Source organism: Rissa tridactyla, chromosome 10 (assembly GCF_028500815.1).
Source record: "Rissa tridactyla isolate bRisTri1 chromosome 10, bRisTri1.patW.cur.20221130, whole genome shotgun sequence".
Taxonomy (NCBI): domain Eukaryota; kingdom Metazoa; phylum Chordata; class Aves; order Charadriiformes; family Laridae; genus Rissa; species Rissa tridactyla.
Genome location: NC_071475.1, coordinates 4,556,794 through 4,577,550, shown reverse-complemented (window position 1 = coordinate 4,577,550; position 20,757 = coordinate 4,556,794). Strand labels below are relative to the sequence as shown.

General features: G+C 50.9%; 1 protein-coding gene across 6 annotated transcripts in view; it reads right to left on the bottom strand.

Moving 5' to 3' along the window:
- CHST13 (carbohydrate sulfotransferase 13) overlaps positions 1-20,757 on the bottom strand; it is a 69,245-nt gene that overhangs the window by 24,756 nt on the left and 23,732 nt on the right. For 2 of the 6 annotated variants that reach the window (XM_054216156.1, XM_054216159.1), the window contains exon 2: positions 9,717-9,840. The exons of 3 other annotated variants lie outside the window; for them this stretch is intronic. Coding sequence is in view for 1 of the 3 variants with exons in the window: in XM_054216155.1 (XP_054072130.1) it covers positions 7,580-7,673 (94 nt within the window). In the remaining 2 variants the exon portion in view is untranslated. Of the gene's footprint in view, positions 1-7,579; positions 7,706-9,716; positions 9,841-20,757 lie in introns of those variants that run through there. One more of the 6 variants, XM_054216155.1, reaches the window with a different exon arrangement.

The window sequence follows — 20,757 nt, the reverse complement described above, 5'->3', positions numbered from 1 at the left end:
TAGACATCCCAGTGCCTGGTGCTGCTGCAGCCCCCATTTGCTGAGCCCGTCTCCTGACGGCAGGAGGCTTGCAGTGCGGTTGGCACCGGGGAACGTTGGGCATCACTTCTGCGTGGGACGCGAGCCACACAAAGCCACTTCTCACACCGTGTCCTTTGGCTCCCCTTCCCTTCCCTGTTCTCGTGCACGCTGCGTTCATCACGCTGCGAGCACCACGCTCTCCTTCCAACGCAACAAACGTAGAAGCAGCTTTGCTCCCCTGCTCATTAAAATCATCAGACAAACAAAACCAAACTACGTGTCCCAGTGCTACCTCCTACACTGGGTGATCTCCTGTGAAGAACCTGCAGAAAGAGGAGTTCATCTACCCGAGCAGTGGCCACCCAGCTCCTGGGGACACAGAGTTGCTCTTTCTTCCCACCTTTGCCTTAGACTGAGACTTTGGCTTCCCTGTGGAAGCCACAGGCAATTGGGAAAGGGAGAACAGAGCGAGCTCAGGCTGCAGAGGAGATGTCAACTGATTTTGTTGCGTAATTTACTGGAATTACTGCAAACCTGCAGCAGAGTGAAAATCGGGTTGGACAGAATAAACCTGGACAGCCAGCAATGAAGCAACGATCCCGGCATCTGAAGATGAGCATCAGGAAAGGAGGACATCTGCACAGGGCAGCAGCGTGTGCAGGGTGCATTCACCAATTAACTCCCACCCTGCTGGAAGGATTTTACTGCCAAGGAGGCAGCTGGCTTTGAAGAAGAGAAAAAAGATCCATGTGAAACGGTGGTGAAATCGCAGAGTTGAACATAGACCTGTCCCAAAGCTGCAGATCGAGACGGGAGACAGAGGCAGGGTGACCCCGTTTACAGCAGTGCAAGCTCCACGGGAGCAGGTACGTGTACGGGAGAGAGGAGACTGGTCTGAACTGGGCAGCAGAGGCTGGGAATATTGGGTTCAACTCTCCACTGACACCAGTCACTCCCCTCCACCCATGAATGTATTTACTGAGGGGGAAAAAATACCCCCAGCTCTTAGGGAAGCTCCATTTGTCCCTGTTGTCAGCATCGGCGCAAGCCGTGCAGTGAAGGCAGGACCTAGGCATGGCGACGTTCACCCCAGGCCACCGGAGCTACTCTGCGAGATGCTCCCTCCCTCTCAGATCACTAATAGTCTTTAACGGCCTCTTAACAAGGAAAGTTTTGGGCGTTTGCCCAGCTGTGTCTCAAAGGCTTAATGTGAAACATTCCCCCCTTGGCCCCGCAGCGGTATTTGGGGAGTTAAGCTCTTCTTTGGGTACTCGGCTCCGAGGGGGAGTAACGGGAGTTCAGCACCTAATGCCTTTGTAGTTTCCTGGCTTCTGATAGAGGGTCCCGGGAAAGACAGCTGTGTTTGCGCTGGGATTAAGATGGAGGGTTTGTCACGCTCTCCATTCAGATGCTTGCGGGCAGCAAGGACCAAGGAAGAAAACCCAGCACATCATAAACCCCAGCACCCCCAGGAGTGCCCTGGCCACCGCGTGAGCACTCGCCTCCAGCCTCAGACCTGACTGATGATCGCCACAAAGTCCTTCCCGCACCAACACAGGCAAAGGTCCTGCTGCTCCCAGGAGACGTTTTTGTGGAGTCCTTTTTGCAGGATAAATAGGAGTGATGGGGTTTTGGGAGCGGGGACAGGGCAGAAAGTGCAGGTGCAACGTGCTGCCGGTGAGAAACAGCCGGGCTGGGATGGCAGCGGGATGCGGGGCCGCCGAACCGAGACGCAAATCTCTCCCGCAGGCACAGAGTTAACTCCTGGCGTGCTAAGCCCCCTTCTTCCCCCTCCCAAACCCCTCGCACGTATCAGAGATTCTCAGGAAACTGTAGAAAGCCAAGACGGACTAGAGAAAGCATTCCTCATGAAAAGCCTGGCTCTCGGGAGCAGATGGGCTTCATTACTGTCCTGCTCTCAGCAACGGACCGGGCAGATTTTGCTACGACGACAGGTCATGGCTACAGCATTTCACATCTTCCTCAAACATGGCAGATCTGAGGGCTTTCCGGCCCGCGTTGCCCAACGCCTCAGCTGACAAACGTTGCTGTACTTCGAGCACTGCCTTTGTGCGCTGGCTCCTCCAAGGGCAGCGGCTGCATCCTGGGCTTCACGACCCCTGAGACCGGGAATCCGAGACAGTCGAAACTGCCCCACGACAAAAGCAAGCAAAACAAAACCGAAAAACCAACACGGTCTCGGAGGGCGTCTTAAATTTCGCATTCATCCCTGCCCACGCTTGCAGCGTTAGCCAGGGTGAAGGCAGCGTAGCCCTCGTTATCTGGAAGGCTGAGGACACGCGTCAGCCAGCTGCCAACACGACCCAGTCTCTTAAAGCCTTCGGTGGCCGAACCGCACTCCTGTCCCAAGGCAGTGCCTGAATTTCAGCCTGAAAATACCTTTAAACAATAGGGAGGAACTGAGGTCTAAAATAGGCTCTTTCCTGTTCTGAAAAAAAGATAATCCCTGGTTTGTAAAGGTCTGCTAATATCTGTGTGTGTGCGTAGCCCTGTTCAGGCTAGGTCTAGGTGCATTTGTAGGTCTAGGGACTAGTGCTCTGTGGGACCTCAGTCAAATCACGTATGAACTCTATAATCTCTATCACTCTATAATAATTTTCCCCCCCCGAAAGAACAAATCTTTAAGCACAAGGTCAGAGATGCCTGACAGTTCACAAGGGTAACCGCTGAGTTTGGGTTCATAGCTCAGAAAACCTGAAAAGCCAGATTTGCAAAGATCAGTAGCAAGAGCTTCTCCGGGACCTGCTGGTGCTGAGAGATGCTGGGCTGGGAACCAGAAACCACCCCAAAGCTGGCAGAGAGTGGTGGCAATGGGTATCTTCCGTATCCACCCTGGCACATCAGAGGGCTGCTGAACGACGAAGTTCAGTTTCCTGCCTGTGATACGTGCTACATACCGGTGGTGCGGCCTCTGGCATTGCTGCCCATCTCCATGGAACACCCCCGTCTTCCTCTCTCAGGTTGGTGAGGTGGTACCTCCACTTCGGGAGTAGCTGGAGGAGGCTTTGCTCTGTCAGTGACCAGACAAGAACCGACTGGTTGATGCAGGAGCAGACGAGGATGGAGAGAGGGACCTTTGGTGCTTCCCTGCTGGCAAACCTTTCTGGAGCGGTATCGCAACCTTGGCACTACTACAATCCTGGTTCTTGTATCTCTCGTCATGAAAGAGTCAGATCGAAAGCTGAGTACGTCTGACCCACAAAGCCCCGTGGAAGTCCAACAGCTCATGCCCATTGCAGCTTGTGAAAGATCACGGGGAGTGCAGAAGCCAGCGCTAAAGCAAGCGCTGCTACAAAGATGTAAGAAGCAACGGCCGGATGCTGCAGTCAGACAGAAGCGGGGCAGAAACAAAGCAGCATTTTGAGATCGAGGGTTTTTCCTTCTTTCTTACTGGAGAAGGTGATTCAGCGCTGGAACGAACTAGAAAGAAGAGGAAGCGGAGCACTCCCCGTCCCGCAGGCTGTCTCTGTGCAAGGTCTGCTTTTGTCCCCCCCCGTCACCTCCAGTACGCACAAGTCACTGGACTGGACACAGGAAGGATGGGGCAAGAACGGAATAGCCCCGCTCTTACGCAAGGGTCTCTTGGGATCAGACTGAATTGCCGCAGGCTCCCAAAGGTGCCTCTTCCTCCAAACGCTTCTGGGACTGTCCCCTGGACGGCAAGGGGACTTTTTCCTCAAATAACACTGGTCAGAAACGGAAGCCTCAAGAAGGGGAAGGTTACGTAAAATGCTTCATATAGCACCCAGTTGCCTCTCATTAGGAAATACGTTCTTTTGGGATGGAGGAGCTGGTTATTCACTGCTTAGGAGACTGCAGGTTTGTGCACACATCCCTCTGGCCCCGCACTCGTGGCCTGAAAACTGCCAGCTCTCTGGATGTCAGTACAATTTGCCTACTCACGGCTTCACCAAAAGACCTACCATTGGGGTGGCCCCACAGCACTTTTAATTAAGGTCTGCAGAAACCGCAGACGCAGATGAACGCAGGGCCTTACCACCTGCCACTCACCTCCCTCTGACTCCTTCAGATGTTCTCCCTTCTCTCTGCCCCACATCGGTACCAGCACGGTCACCCACAGCTCCCCCACCGGTGCTAAAATCAGTGTGGTTCCCCCGAGAACAGCAGTGACCAAGGCTCTGATGTAGACAAGGATCAGCAGCCTCCAGCATTTACTGCTGTGCCAGGCTAGACACAATACGACCGGAGTTAGATGAAACAACAGGCCAAGAGCCGCACTGCTCATTCCCACCTTCTCTGTACATAAAATGTACAGCGTGCAGAAACCAGCATAGCCACCAGTAACGACGCGCCACCCCTGGAGGAGGCGGCAGAGGAAGATCAACTCAGAAGACGGATGACAATCACGCTAAGGCCAGCTGGGATCTCCTGGATGGACACCAGTACAACCAAGTCCCCCTGAGGGACCGCATCACTTCACGCACCAAGCTGAGATGGCGTGAGGTTTGCCCAGGAGATGAGCATCTGCCCTGCCCACATCACCAGTCCGGATGCAGAAGGGCCTGGAGATGCTGAAAGGTGACTGCTCCAGCCAAACACCACAACTACCCGCTGTGGCAGTCAGTAAACTCCAGCTGCCAGCGTGCTCAGCACCACTTTAATACCTTCCTGCCATGCAGACATTCTGCCACTGGCCACGTGTCTGCGAGCCTGGAGTGAGACAGCTGAAGGCCAACAGGACAGACAGGTCATTACCATCCCAAAGAGAGCAGGGGACACTCCGCGTGCTGCAGCTGCACCCCACGGCCAGGGACAAGGACTACAGCCCCCGCGGCCACCCACCGGTACAGCCAGCAGCGAGGAAAGCCAAAGGGAAGCAATCGGGGATACGAAGTCAATGCACGCTCAAACCCACACGCGGATGCTCTCCCTGGGGAGCACTGAGACTTCTCTCACCTCTCCTGAGCACCCGTGAGGTTGGCAAACACACCCGAGCCCATTTCTGCCTGCGAGGAGGTACAACGGGGCATTCTGCCACTGACTTCAGCACAAACCAACTCAGCCCAGCACCAAAATAACCAACTCAGCGGCATTTAGGAGCAGAGTTATTTCAGCACACGCTGGCGTGTGGGTGTTCCTAGGGCAGAACAAGAAAGCCTTATTTCAGCACAGCCACGGAGTTCAGCGCAAACCACCCCAACGCACGACTGCCCGGATGGAGTTAAAAGTGGGAAATGCAAACGGAGGAGTCAATTCCTGCTCCCCGAGAGGAGTGAGCCCTTAGCACTCTCAAACGTAAAGGTTTCTGCTTATATCACCTTTCCTCCCACGTTGTACGCCTTGTCGGGGTCACAGGATGGTTCGGTCTCTAGGCGGTTAGCAAGGATTAATTGAGCATGTTACACGTAACGGAGTGTGGGTGGCCCAGGAAAGGCGACCTGCTGAATCCTGCTCAAGACGGAGAAAAGGATCTGACTGCTCCTGGGGGAAGCTCACAGCCCTGCTGCTTTTCCCAGCATTTTTCTTCATTATTATATAGAAACCAAACGACACCAGGCAACTAGAACTCCAAATAACCTCAAGGCCACCATCACTTTAAACACGGCATTTTTGCCTGCAAATTGTTTACCTATTATTGTAACTTGTACCTTCTAAAATTCAAGTAATGGGCCTCAGTTTGCTTTTCTTTGGGATAAAAAAAAGAAGCGGTTTTTAGCTTCCTTCTTTTCTGTATTTGGTAACGACCTTTCCTCTGCTAGTGTGAGTTTTTCACAGAACTAGAGAGGAAAGGAAAAACTGTAAACTGAAGAATAATAAGGGAAAGAAATGGCACAAAAATGAAGGCTGGAGCCCAGCGAGACAACTATGAGGCTAGAAAATAACCAGATGTCAGAGAACACGAATAGCACTTTAATTCACCTCTCTTGTGAGCCTTAAGGGGCAAATCCGCAGAGGGTATTCACCACCCTCGCAAATGGGCTTCCACCGAGCGACAAACACCACAGGCTTCCACCAGGTTGGGATCCCTACCCCAGACCTATCACCATCTACAGGACCTTGCAAAAATCACACTTGCCCAGTATGAAGGAAACAGATTTGCAGCCTGTTAAGGGCGTCGCATTTCCCAAAGCCTCAGCTGGCCAGTGCCTCTCAAGGGAGCGTTCCAGACCTGAAGTCCTCCAAACCCCTCGTGAGATGCCATCGCCATTACCGTCACCTGGTTTGCTCTGACCTGACGGGAACTCTGCGTGAAACTGTGTTGAGATCCTGCAAGGGATTAAAGTCAAGTAAGCACAGAAAGTTCTGCTGACTCAGACACGCAGAAGTCTCCTTTTGAAAACCAGAGTCCTGAAAAGAGCCACGTTTTCCAGTCAAATACTAGAAAGCGAATCCAGTGTAAAACGCGATCACCTCTCTGTCAGGAGCCCTGGAGATTACAGCCCCATTCAGGGCTGCGCTTTTTACTGAACAGTCCCAGTACTAAAATAAGATACATATATTGTTTCTTTAAAAAAAAATTACTAAGGAACACAATACTGATTGTGGTCTTCTGGGATTTCTGAATTCATTTGACAAACTTCATGTGCTCTTCTAGAAAGAACAAATGCTTGCCGAAACTTAACTCCTTTTCAATCTTACTCAGCCAACAAGTTGAGACTTTTTTATTTTTAGGAAAAAAACACATTAAAGTGATGGAGCAGCTCCTATAAAAGGAAAATCACATTTAATTTAGTCTACACTGATAAAATTCCACTAACGTTTCAGTCAAATCAGGCTTCTGGATTTTAAGACGTAACTTTAAAGGCCCCCTTGATGGATTGCTGCTGTAATCAGAAAACATTAGTACATTGTTAAAACTACAGGAATTACCCAATAACGTCTCTTAGGAAAGCGGAGCTAATTTCCCCAAAAGAGCAGAAAGCAGGCACGGAAATAAATAACCCCTCCAGTACAAAACTGTTTATATTTTAGTTCTCTTATTACTGAATTGTTTCCCAGCATGGCAGATATTTCTAAGAGCACACACTAAAGAAGTCCCTTGAGCAATTCAACCAGATTCCCCAGGACTTTTAGTGACCGTGAAACAGGCGCTTGTGGAAGGGGGCAGCTCCTCTCCCTGTCCCAGCCCCAGCGCAGCCCCGGCGGGACTGCGCGAAGCCGCACGCAATTTCATGCCCCGCTTTCACTGAACGGGACGGACACCCAGAGAAAAGAGAAAAAAAAAAAAAAAAAAAAAAAGCAGCTTGCCTTTAAAAATGAAAGACGAATTCGGCTGCCAAACAGCAGCGCTGCGATGGCAAGCCGGTCACGCGTGGCAAGCAAACACACACAGCGGCGAAGTTCAGCCGTCCCAGCCCAGAAACGTGCAACCTCCGGGAACCCCGGCAATGTTCACCGCCGGACCCGAACTTACGCTCCCCCGCGGATCGGCCCCTCTGGACCAGACCGGCCCCCTCCGGACCGGAGCGGGGCTCGCCGGCACCCAAGCGGTTCCGGGAACCGGCGAGGGGCTGCCCGCGGGTCCCGCCTCCCGCCCGTCCGGGGGTCCCGGTGCGGCGTGTGCCGGCGGACCCACCTGGGTTGAGGCTGCTCTGGAAGTAGAAGACGATCAGCAGGAACGAGCCCAGGCAGGCGGCCAGCGCCAGCCGCGGCGCCCGGCTCCGCCGCATCCTCCGCCGCGGCTCGGCGGCGCAGCCCAGCCCAGCGCCCCGGGCCCGCCGAGCGCCCGCCGGCCCCGCACCGCCCCGGGCGCCGCTCCGCGCCCCGCCCCGCCCCGCCGCCCCGTCCCCCCGCCGCCAGGAAGTGACACCGGAGCGGCTCAGCCGCGGGAAGGGGAACTTGGCCCCCCGGGTGTCCCGCAGCGCAGGGGATGGCGCTGGGCGGCCGGTGGCCGCGGCGCGGTTCGCCCCATCCAGCCCCGCCGGAGCGGCGGTGGCAGCGGGGGAGGGGGGGGACACGCGGTGTTGGAGGCGGGGGGGAGGGTTTCCTCGCCCTGCCAGCGCTGGGGAGTACGCGCTTCCCCACCAAACTCCCGTGACGGCTTTAAAACTCCTCGCAGGGGAAGAGAGAGTTACTGGTGTGCTGGCAGGGGGCGGGAGGTGCCTGGTGGCTTTTCTCGTAAGCATCACAAAGTTGTGCAGCCTTAAAAATATACCTCTTCTGGTTTATTATGTTTTGGCTAACCCCCTGGCCCTGCAGACTTTAGCCGAAAGCAATAATGCTTCTGACTAATTTTGACTCAAGTCTTAAAGTTATGCAGGAGGAGGACACAATTTTCTACCAAGCTCTGCATGTTTTTGCAAAGCCAGAGCGCAAAGCTCTCTTACCACGTCCTCTAACCCCCAGGCTCTGTAATTGCAGGCAAAACAAGCTCTGAGCTTCTGTTGCCCCAGTTTTGAAATAGCAGTAATGCTGTTGACCCAACTCTGTAAAACACTCAAGATCTACTCAAAGGCCACTTGCCAAATTAGAAAGTCCGGCTGAGCGCTGGATTTCCACTGACAACAGTCAATCACTGCTTCTCTCTTCATCCCGAAAATACTTCGCTTTAAGAAAAAGAGGACAGCTCAAGGAGGAGCCACTCAGAATGACAAAGAAAGCCTGGGTGTGTGCACATGCTGGGCTTCATTCTGCCCTCATTTAGGGCACAGTAAACCAGGAGAATGAATTCATTGCAGTGAAGGAAGCTGGAATGAAATAAGAAGCCGAGCAGTGCCGTGTAGGCCAAGCTGAGCTATCACCGTGCAATTACACAGCTCTATAAAGTCCCCGTTGGATGGTCTAGAGGGGGGCAACAGAAATGAGACCACCGCTGAGATCCTAATGTACTTACACCTCCTTGCAAGGTCACAGCAGTGTCTGCGGTAACCCATTGGAAGGATAACCTCAGCTCCTGAGCCCTGTGCCCGTCTGATGTGCAGGGAGGGACTGTAACCCCTGCCACCGGGGAGTGAGACAGGCAGTGCTGGGAGAGAGTTGATGGCTGCTGGCCGGGAATGGCTCTGCAGACGCAGGTTGTATTTCATTGCAAGTACTTCAAGCAATTTTCCCCCCCTCGACGAGTGCGCAAAGAGCTGGGATCTGCCTTACGTGCAAAGACGGGCTGAGAGACCCCAGGGACAAAGGGACTGGCTGAGTCCAGGTGGAGAGGAGGGACTGGTGTGGGTGAATACATTTTGATATCTGCTTACAGGCATTACCCTTGTGGTGGGGATGCACTACAAAGTGAAACCTCCCCTGATTTCTGTTTCTGATAGAGGCTTCCAACAACCTCAGAGGGGAATAAACACCTAAGGGTTTTGTCAGTATTAGACGAGACCAGAGCGGTTTTCTGGGTGTTCACTACAGCAAAAGGGACGTCTGGTGCTGCTGTCCTTGAACCTCTCAAGGGACAGAGTGAGGTTCAGGGGCTGAAGATGCATCCAGCCTGTGCAGTGGGAGCCCCCTTCCAGTAGCTTTTCAGGAGCTGGAAGGGGCAACTCAGACAGTCGGTGAGTTTTTCACTATTTGTATCTCCCAGTACTGAAACACCAGAAAATTTGGACCACGGCTATTACAGGAGCTAAGGAAAATAATCACCTCTTTAACCCAACTTCCCTGGGCTCAACAGAAGAACTAAAAACACTGCCAAGTGACAAATCCTCACCCATAGTTGGGCATTCCGTTTAAAAGAAAATACAATAAAACACCCCAGTTGAAACTCAGACACTGACCTGTTGAGTCCTGCTGACTGCTGTCTGTATTTCACACCCGAGGGCAGGGCCGGGGCCATCTGTGATCACATCAGCTATGCAAGGCTGGTCTTCCAGCAGTCCGAGGTGAACGTGCTGTTCACATCTGCGGGGCTAGATGAGGTAAGGGGAAACACACCACGAAGATTTTATAGGAATCCTGCTTGGACTCAGCTGCAAATATGATCGGCTCCAATGCTAAAACACCCTTTTTAGAAGGACAAACACATTTTCAAGGGGGAAGGGGGACATTATGGCATGAGCTGTTGGGTGGTAATGACACCAGCTGCTGGGAAGTCAGGGCTTTGCTGTTGCCTGTTTCCGTGTGTCTGAGAAACTCCCCCGGTCCCACGTGCTGATGGCTCGTACCATCCCCCTTCCCCTGCATCCCCATCATACAGAAAGGAAAGAGCAACCCCAGCCCGTAAGGCAGACGATGGTGGCTGTTGCTTACCTGGGAAGAGAGGTCACCCCAGGAGCGTAGAATGGCAGAGGATTAAGCTCAAGCTCTCAGACTCCCAAATTATTATCCCAAGACTATTTCTAAGGGAATCATCAGATTCCGTCTGCATTGGAGAAGCCCTCTCTCCCTCCCCAAGCCCCACTGGCGACTGGAGAACAACTGAGGCACGACGCACGCGTGAAAATGCGACTGCTCAGCGGCACGTGTGAAATGAGTGTGGCAGTTTTCTGTGGGCGAGCGCTGAGCCTGGCTCCCTCCGTCTGCTGCTTTGCTAGGTTAATTGGAAGAACTGAGAAATGAGTATTTCCTAGAGAACGGCAATGGCCCCTTCCCCGCCAGGCGGTGAACTGCCCGTGGAAGGGCCACCCTGCTCCCTGTCTGCACGGTGCCTCGCATCGTGGGGTTCAGACCGTGGCTAGAGCTATTTATGGCTATAAAGGCAATATGGATAACCAAGAATAATGGTCAAAAGGTACTAATAACACGGCATGGAGGAAACTTGTTACTACCAAGGCCTGGAACTGCATCTGGCTTGTAGGTGAAGAGAGAGCGCTTTTTGCCTGCAGAAAGATGCTGTGCCTTTGATGCAGTGCACGCTTGATTCCCTCCCTGCTCATTAGCAGTGCTCGTTACTGTCTTCTCAGCAGGTTTCTCCCAAATGCCTTGCTGTTTCCCAGGACCTTGGTGCCACTGAGTGAGATTAACCCCAAGCTTTGGTCGGATGACCATGTTGAATGGAAATTAAACATCAGCTAGTTTCAGCTGGAAACTGAGGAATCCATTGGACTCCTCCCCAAGTCCTAGTTTTCCAGCTACCTGGAAAAGGAGCCTGTCCAGGGGATATTTTGATTTTGCACCCAGTTATTTAGGTCTGAAGCCTGAGTGCCACGGAAATAGTTTATCCTGGCCTGATGCTGGTGAGACCTCCATCTGCTGGTGGCTTCGCCCCAGTGCACACTGTGTTTGCAACCAGAGCCCCCAAGTTTTACCAAGCCAGCAAGGGCTTGGGCAGATATGTAGGGAATTACACCGATGCGGTACAGGCTTTCTTCAGAGAGCAGCACCTGGGGAGATACTCACAGAGACGACCGTGGGTAATGTCCTCTCTGTTTTCTAAGATGGGCATTAGGCATCACCCTGCCGCCAGCATTTCTATGGGCCCCAGTGTATCCTGATACTCAATGCTTTGTTTTTAAATTTTATAGCATCACTGTAATGTGCCAGCTGAGAGGGACCTTGCAATGCCCCAGCTCATCCCCTACGTGAGCAGATGTATGCGCAGCTTGTTCTGAAAGTTTCCCCAAGAAGGACACCTTATGGTCTCGCCCAGCGATCCCTTCCAGCTCTGCAAACCCTCAAAAATTTTCCTACCACCTTATCCAAACCGTCCTTGTCATAACTGGGACCCACAACATTTTGCCCTGAAAGACGAGCAGGGTGCCCCGTTCTGTCACATTCTTTTGTATTAACCGGGAAAGATCAATTCTGCCAACATCACCAAGCTGCAATGCTTGCTTTCTCAAGTAGTGCATTATTTTTCCACCATCTCCTGTAGTCCTTTTCACCTGCAGAATGTGAGTTTTCAAATATTACTTCATCAAAATGCTAGTGTTTATGCCCACTTTACACTGGTATACAACAGCCGCAGTTCAAAGCAGCAACGAATCACGCTGGGGTGGACTTTTCACCATTAGGTGCTGGACTAAATATTTGCAGGCCCAGTATATAAGAGAAACAGGTTGGATAAAAGGTAGAATTTACATTAAATACCTCTAGAGAGGTAACCAAAGAGTTAAAAGTATATATAATAAAACAAGACGCTTGGTGAATCTTTTAAATCCATGGCCAGCTTTTGCCACTTGTTCATACGGAGTAGCACTAATGCCTTGAGCAAATCTCCTTGGTCTCAGGGGGACAGGGCAGGGAATAAGCATCCGATCCCAAAGACACTCCACACCCTGGGGAATCCCACCGATTTGGTGGGTACGAGAGCATACGTTGCCTGAAGTTACGCAGGTTCATACGCCTTGTCAGAAAAAAAGTACTAAGCGTTAGGATAGTGCAAATAGCATCTGGTCCTGAGTAGTTAATATTGTTACCTGGCTAATTCCATAGCTTGCTGACCTTTCTGTTCCCAAACAAAACGCTAATGACTTCCCAGAGATCCTTTTGCAATTATCTCCTGATCTCCTGGGAAATCTCCCTAAGAGAACAAGAAACGAAAAACTGGGCTCTCGCTTCTCGTCGTGGAATGCAGGCCTCTGTCAAAATAGATTTTAAGAAATCATTCATTTAACTTTCTTGCTGCCACAGTTTAAAAAAAAAAAAAAAAAGGAGAAAAAAAGGCAGCAGCTGTTTTCTTTTAAAAGCACTAGTGGTGATGGGAGCAAACCAAATTACAGGCTCTGAGGACTAGTCTCTGCCTGCAATGCTTGCATCTACTGGAAAGGTTGTTGGTGTGATGGAAACTCCCATTCAAACATTTTATTCAGTGGTGGCAACTGGGGACCGTGTTTGCCTTTTGTACCAGGCATTTATATTTCATTAGTTTATATACGGTTACCAGCTGGGAGCTCGTTCTCTGCTGATGCCTGATTTAGAGGCCCGCGTGAGGAGGGGATGTGATTTACAGACGCACGCTGGAAAGCCAATTGCCCTTGATCTTCGTGCAGCGCTGGGAGCGGCGGTGACTTCCGACAGCAGGAGCAGCAGACCTGTCAGGCCTCCCGCTAGGAGCGCGAGACTCCCGCGGTCGGCGCTGGCTTCGTGCTCTGCTGTTCCTTGCACGTTCGCAGCAGAAAGCCGCGGCCTCCCTCCCTGCTGCCCAAAGCACCCCTCAGCTCCGTCTGCCCCTGCGGTAGCAGCTGCATGCAGGGTTACACAAAGAGAGGGGGATGCTGGAACGTCACTGCACGGCTAACGACCTTTCTGCTCCAGGGAACCCTGTAAAGCCCTGGAGCAAGCTGCTACGGCTGCCATCCTGCCCGTCATGTGTCAGCGCACAGCGGACAACTCAATACCTAGCTTCTCCTGCATCGCAGGGGAACACAATTCAGAGGGGGGAGATGGAGAGAAGCAGTTTTTCTAGTGCGTCACAGAGATCTCCTGCGAGCAAGACTCCGCGCAGAGCAGGGACTCGTATACCCAATGCTCTTTTTTTACAGTCTGGTTATGGCGGCTGGGAAAGAGGACTCTGAGTATTTTAAGCACAAATAGGTCTTGCAAGGAAAACACATTTCGAGTTTCCCTCTGGAGGTGGGAATTTCTCCCTCTCATTCCTTAAGATGTTGCCTCCTCCAAGGAAGGACTGCTTCTGCAACATGATGAGGGCTCTGAAGGGAAGGGTAAAAGCTCCTGAGGCAGGGCCCATAGGGTTTCACCTGGCGCACAAATGCCTAACTCACAGCAGGTACATTGCCAGACTTTTCATAGGGCCCAAACTACCTTCTCTTGCAGGTTCCTTAGGATTAGTGAGCACTGAATATTCACTACTTAGTAAAAATATCCTCTGTCTCATTCTTATCTTGTGGTGCGAATTCCAACAAATAACACCAAATGCTGTTGTGGGGAAGGAGAAATACAAATACTGCTATAGCTATGTACCCAAATCCCTCAGGGCAGGATGGGCTCTCAAAGGCCCAAGCTGGTCGTTTTTTTGAGCAGATGGAAAAGCCTGACTGCAGCCTGGGCCTTGCTGCGTCACCTCACAGTGCGGCACAACAATATTGACGTCCCTGGGGGATTACGAGCGCTGCCCTGCTGCCTGGGTTTGGGATTAAAAACAAGTCATGGCCGAAGAGAAGAGGCCCTTCTCCTGATGGCCAGATCCACGCCGGGACTGGGACATCTCTCGCTGGGGATGTGGTGCTTCCCCTGATAGAAACGACTGGGCTCAGGCTGGTCAATAGAGATGCCACATGAGTGCCAGCATGTTTCGACTGGGCAGCCTGGTGGCACTAGCGCTGGAGAGCATCCACGGAAACAGCATCCAGGCAGTCTGCCTCTGGGAGCTGCCGTTAGCTTCTAGGAAAGCAGAGCACGCACACAAATCTCTTTGTTTCGCCTATCGTAGCATCACAAACAAGATACCGATGGTCCTGACGCCAAGTAACAGGCAGTGGAGGAGCTGCCAGCTTTTGTTACACTGATAAACATCTTCTAAAGCCAGTAAAAGCCACCGAGCTCCCTTTCACCAGTGCAACGTGGCGATGCCTTCCAGCTGTGCACCAGGAGAAGAGACTCACAGCTGTCCAAAGTTTGTTTTGAAACCCCTCCATGAAACAAACACTCACTGTGCGCACTCTTTACTCCGTGGGGTGATAAGAAGAGCTGTTTTCATGCACATGGATGCAGGGGACACCTATTTTGCAGGCATGCTATCAGGAGCACCGTTCGGAGTGGAGGATGGTGGAGGCTGGTGACAGCCCTCCTCTCCTGTGGGGATTTCCTGTCTTGGTCCCCAGGAAAGCCTTTTCCCAGACAGAAATCCCTTGGTTTTCCCTTGGGCGAAGGCTGAGGGATGGAAGAGGTTTATTTGGTGTAGTGGCCAACTCTCAAATACTTTGCAAAGCATCAAGACCCAGTGAGTTGAGTTCTATTACCTGCTCCCCTGAAGCTCTTCTAGAACAAGAGAAACTAGCCTGCATCTTGGTTTCCTGCCATCTACAACTGGGGCGAACGCAGTGGGGAGTCTCATTACTGGGTAACACCAAACCTTGCAGTAATTTGTCGTGACCGTCCTTGCAGTCTTTGATCTGTTCAGCCTCTGTCTGCGTTCAGGTCCTACTGGACCTCCCCAGCAGTGGCAGGTGAGATGGACACAAGACCTGCCCCATGTGCTGACCTTGCTACCATGGTCCCAGCACGTCAGAACAAAAAATTCTCTCCTGGGAGCCTGGGCAGAGTTTGCATTTAAAAGATTCCCAAAATGGGGAAAAACAGGGGTTTGGAGATGCCATCAGGAGATCTCTCCACGTTTCAGGGCAATTTGAGCACTGTGCTCTTTAAACCGTTTGGCCAAAGCTGGTGATAACTAAGGGGGAGGGAGTGTTTGCCCACACAGGCACGGCGCCTCTGCTGATGTATTTGCAAGCCCAGAATTGTTAGTTTGAAGCCTGTAATGAAAAGGCCAGATCTTTGGCTGCTGTAAGCATTTGCTCAGAGACTGTATTCATTTTTATCCCAGCCGAGGGACCACGTCCAGGAAGTCTATACATGCATTTGATAGAAAGAAATTTGTTAACAGCATGCTTTTATACCTTCACAAAAGGTATAAACCAGATTATTCTAAGCTGGGCTTTATTTGCTTGGAAGCGTGGGACTCAATAGCACAGCCAAGCCAGGTATCTTAGGAGCAGTGCAGGCAGCAAAGAAATTTCTTTGAAAAGTCCTGTTTCCTGGACTTCGATCTATTTACGTTGACGTGTTCATGACCAGAACCCCAGGACCAAATGGTCTGAGGTCTTGTGATCTTATATACCCACGCAGCCAGCAGCCAAGATATAACAAGGCAGAGAGACCCTAGTTTAAGTGCCTCGGCTGGAAAGTCCCCTTCCTTAGCACAGCAGCAGCGAGGACAAGGTTGCGATCTGGGGTGTTTCATTCTCCAGCTCCCTCGGTCCGAGCAAAGGCAAATTTATCCCTGAGAGCGGAGGCGGGGGGTGTACTGCGGCGAGAAGTGCTCCTGGCCAAACGAAACAGCTTCTCAGCCTGGTGGGGCACGGCGTGCTGGAGAGTGCTCTCTTCCCTGCAGCGCTCACTTTGCTGCTATTATGCACACATCCATCTGAATTGGCTCCAAATACAAAGGAAAGAGGGGGAAAAAAAAAAAAAAAAGAACCAAGCCTGTAAATAACGACATAAATTGCCATCAGTGGTCAGAGCAGTGCTATAAAAGACTCCTCGACCACGGAATGACCATGCTGAGAAGGTTCCCTTTCTCCTTAAAACCTTGTGTTATAGGCAGGGACAGAGGGCCTCTGTGTTCTTGTCCCTCTTGCATCAGGGAAGCTTGGGCACGTCTGTCCCTTGTCCCCCCAGCACTCCATATCCTGACAGCATAACCAGACCTTCCAGAAACACTGACATTGCTGAGACCCCCTACAGCAAAGCAGCCTGGCCCTGGAGGAAGAGGAGAAGACAACAAATGGAGCAATGTTTTCAAAGAAACTAATACGACTTAGGTACTGCCCTCACTGGCCACATTTAGATGAGGCTTTAGGTTCCTAAATCCCTTTACCACTGCCGAAACATTCCCTCGTGACTAAAAACAGAGTTTCTTGTTTACTGAAGGGGGTACGATTAAAATAGTCATCGTCACTTAACTTACCATTTGTGAGGCTGTACCCTGTGCATACTGCCACAAAGTCAACCCCAGGTTTGTTACTGCAATGTTAAGCACAGACAACTAATTGCACATGCCTAGACGTGACAGGGCTGGCCAAATCCAATCTAAACAGCTTCTATTTCATGGAAACCCTGGCTAAAAAATCATATAAATATTCTTTGTCAGAAATCGTCCATGACACTCTGTTTTCACTATTCCGGGAAGCCTGAGATACTATTTTTATTTAGACTAAAAATAATAAAGGCTTTTCTCCAATCCTCTGGGTGCCCTAATTGAATTACGTCTGCATTAGTAAACCCCAGCACTGCTAAAATCAGACAACCACCTACCCAGAATATCTAGGAGGCATGGTGTCTGTCTCCTCCAGAAACTCTATCCAGAGGTGTCTTCTGCAAGAAGTTTAGTCCTGGAAAGCTACCAAATCAGCTTAGTATGGAGCAGAGAAAGCACATTCCAAGTCTCCAAGCCACTGCAGGGAAAGCCCAGCCGACTGGCTCCTCTCTTTTACAAAGAAATCTTTCAAACAAGGATTTTGGTCCAGTGTTTGCACAGTCCATCCTAGCTGGAAGGGGACAGGGCATTGGATTTCCAGCTGGAGCTCTTATTACTACCACCATTAATTCAGGAGAAACCGTCCGGGTAGCCCTGCAGGCTGCAGCCCCAACAGCTCAGATCAAAGGTTTGCAGGTAATGCCTCAGCCTCTTCTTGCAGGTATTAACCATGGAATGATGATTCATGAGTTTCTGCATCGTGTGCTCCCAGAAACTTAAGCCTGTGAGTCCCAGTCTTAGTTTCCTAATGCTTTTTGTCGCAGCCTAGAGAGAATATGCCTGTCCACCCTACCGCGGGTGACCCTGGAGGAGGTACCAGCACGACCCACAGAGTAACCTCCCGTTCAAGCCCGGAGAGTCTCCCTGGCTGAGTTACTGATGCTCTGCACTGCCCAGGGCATGGCCAGGCTTATCTCAGAGCTCTTGGCTTGTAATGTTAGCACTGCTGAAAATGTTAAAGAACAGCCTGACTGCTACCAAATCCATACATCGACGGCAGATAGCTCCTGTCCTTTTTCAGCGGTTGCTGTATTTCCAGCTGGTTGCAATGAGACGGGTTCTACCCTTTTCAGCGTAGCTAAAATAATCCACAGAAAGACCCAGGAGCCTGAACTTCTCTGAAGTTTGCTTTCAGTGAGGGCGGGGGGAAGAAAAAGCTAATTCTTTTCTACAGATGTTCTCACAAATACTGTGATTTCAGGAAAGCCAGAGAGAATTCAAATGCCCCTCTCAGCTGAGGAAGAAAGCACATTCATATGCCTTCCCCAAGCCTTCTTTCCAACTAACAGTGCAGCCAGTGTCATTGAAAAAAAAAATAGGAAAAAAATGAAGCAAATAGTAGGGTGGTTTTTTTTTTTTTTTTTTTGGCTGTTATTTCTGTGGTTAAAGCTACAGCTAAAAGCAGCGGTAGCAGGTTACGTCAGAAACTGAATATGCTACTGTGCGGAGGTTCAATTCAGTGAACTGGGCAGCCTTATAAAGAAATTGGTTTTCAAACTTCAGAAATGAATTTAAACAAAGCATGATTATCTCTTCCAACGGAGGCACGTTTCAGAAAACGCCAGCCGTACACAGTACAAGATCGCTCAGGCATATGTTGCAATGTTTAAAAACCTGAAGCAATGAGAACTGCACTGAAGCTTGCTCTGTTTTACTCTCAGTTGGCATCCTGGAGCTAATGGAGTGGAGGAGCTCGAACAAAGTGCTTCAGTCAGGCTCTCTGCGGCTCATGCCCTGAAATGCCCCTGCCCAACAGTTCGGTACTGCAGTCCTCCAGCCCTTCGGGGGGTCCTCCCAAACAGGACATGGGGGAGCAAAGCCACCCCCCAACCTCCTGGTTTTACCAAAGCAAGGCTAGGAATACCTAATAACTGATGAGGAAAGAAAAACCCGCTGCTCGAATTTTGCAGGGGTGGCAGAGAAGGACATGCTCCTAATGAAACATCAATCAGTAGAGTCCTGCAACGTGGCCCTCATCCAAGCTCGCATGGTGCGTGCGGGCTGGGGCTCCTCGGTCAGAGCTCCCCTTTGCACCACGAAGCTGGTGAGATCCAGTGGCTGCTGCTGAGCATCAGCCCTGTGCTGAAGGGGGGTCAAATCCCGCTGGGCTGAAAGCACCAGGCTTGTGGCGCTTTTTAGTGGTGTCCACAGGCCACGTGGAAAAGCTTCGTGCTGCCCAGCAGACCAGCTGTAACTGAGCAGTAAGATAATCAGCGAGAGGGAACCGTGATTATACATTATCTAGAAATATGGCTGGCCCAGCATATAAACTCTGGCTCCATGCAAGGAAAAGATTAGGAATTGGGGAAAAAATGTAATAAAGCTGTGTTATTCTGACAGTTAATTCTCATCCGCGCTGCGGTGCAGTATCTATGGCTTTACTGTCCTCTCCTATTCTGCTCTCTTAGCTTTATTTCCTCTGGTAGTTGGTTTGTAGCCAACCAAACTATTCCTGCAGAGCCCAACAGAGGTTCGTGGTGCTAAAGCAGCCAGCCATGCAGCCAAGGCTGACGCTGGCTTTGCAGGACCTCCTCTCGAGATTTCCAAAGCGGGCAAGTCTCCATGGATCTCGTGAGCCACTGTTTGACTGCACAGGAATTTATAGTTATGTGACCATTACAGCTTTAGCCGAAGAAGGGATATATTTTACCGGTTAACATTTTCCAATGAAATCTTAATTGAACTGTGCAGAAGCCAAGAAAAGAAAACCATTCTCAGCTGAAGTCTCTGAAATGCGTTCTGCAATCGGTCAGGTCAAGTGCACACTGGCCTAATCCTAAATCCCACTGTTTTACGACCAGGGCTAGGAATGGCAATGAATGACACGAAGCAATATCTCCTGGGTTTGAATGCAGCGTCTCAAATACCTGTCCTGAGCTCAAAGAAGTCTGATCTGCAACTGCGCGTTGGCACTGGTGAACGTGACAGCGAAACTGAAAAAATTACCATGAGAAGATTATCAAGGAAAAGGTATCAATCAATGGCGACATGAAACCACTTCATGTGCTTCCTTAATGTGTTAAATAATGGCTGAATAAAGTAAGAATACGTAACAGCTGAGTGAGATATTAGACTGTACAGAAACACATGGCAGTGCTAAAAGCATCAGCTTTTCCTGCCCAGAGAAGCGGTACAGGCTTAGCCAACAAAACTTTCCATCCACTCCAGCTTTTGAAACAATTAATCTCATGGAAACCAGAGCGGGAAATCCTGCTGGGGAACCAAATGCTTTAAAAACAGCACTTTGGTGAAAGATCCAACAGCAGGGAAGGCAAATGCACCTGACTTTCTGGGCTGCACTCAGAGAAAGCCCCCTCTAGCTGCAGTGACAGATGTGAATACCTCTGTTCTGCTGTATCAAGCCTTTCTTGCCAACATTAAATCACATTAAGTGCAAAATAGGGGGGAAACCTTTCCTAGCCTAGCCTCAGAGATCTGTTTTTCTCAAAAAAAGCCCTTGCACCCACCTGCCCTCAAGAGCATTGGCTGCAAAATTAATCTTCAACCTGGAGAAACCTGAAGAAACCCACTTAGTGTGAGCGTTTCCCAGGAGATTGGTGTCCAAACCCTCTCCAGATGCAGAAGGTGCCATTCCTGGCAGTACAGGACTCGGTACCGAATCAGCATCTGAATTACCCCCAGTTCCCAGGACCCCTTCACACAGCTGGGTAGAGGCAGGTGGCAGAGCAGCACTCGGAGACAAGAATGAACCTGGGAGCCGGGGAAGATACTGAGAAAGTGGGAAAGGCGATGTCATCTCCCAGTTTGGGTGGCTGACTCCGCAGGGGTTGTAACAACCGGGAAATGTTCAAAATGTGATTGTCCAGGCTCATACGATCAACTAAAATCAGCCCATTTGCCAACTTCAGGGAGGGCAAAAAGGTATGTCTGAGCGCACGAGATGCTCTCGTATCATTATCCTCCAGTTCAGGAGCCAAGGACAGATTTGCAAAGGTTCAGCCCTGCCACACGAAGGGGACGGGGGAACGAGACCCCACGTGGATTTGGTTAAGAGGGGGAGAGGGGGGACAGCAGTGAGCTACTTGGCTCGGATGGTGGCAGAGAGGACCAGGGAAAGCAAGTTATCCAGGAGACGAACTGTAAAAGAAGACAACAAAACGTGCCGTGATTTTACCATTTGTTTCATCCTGGCTCTCAGGACA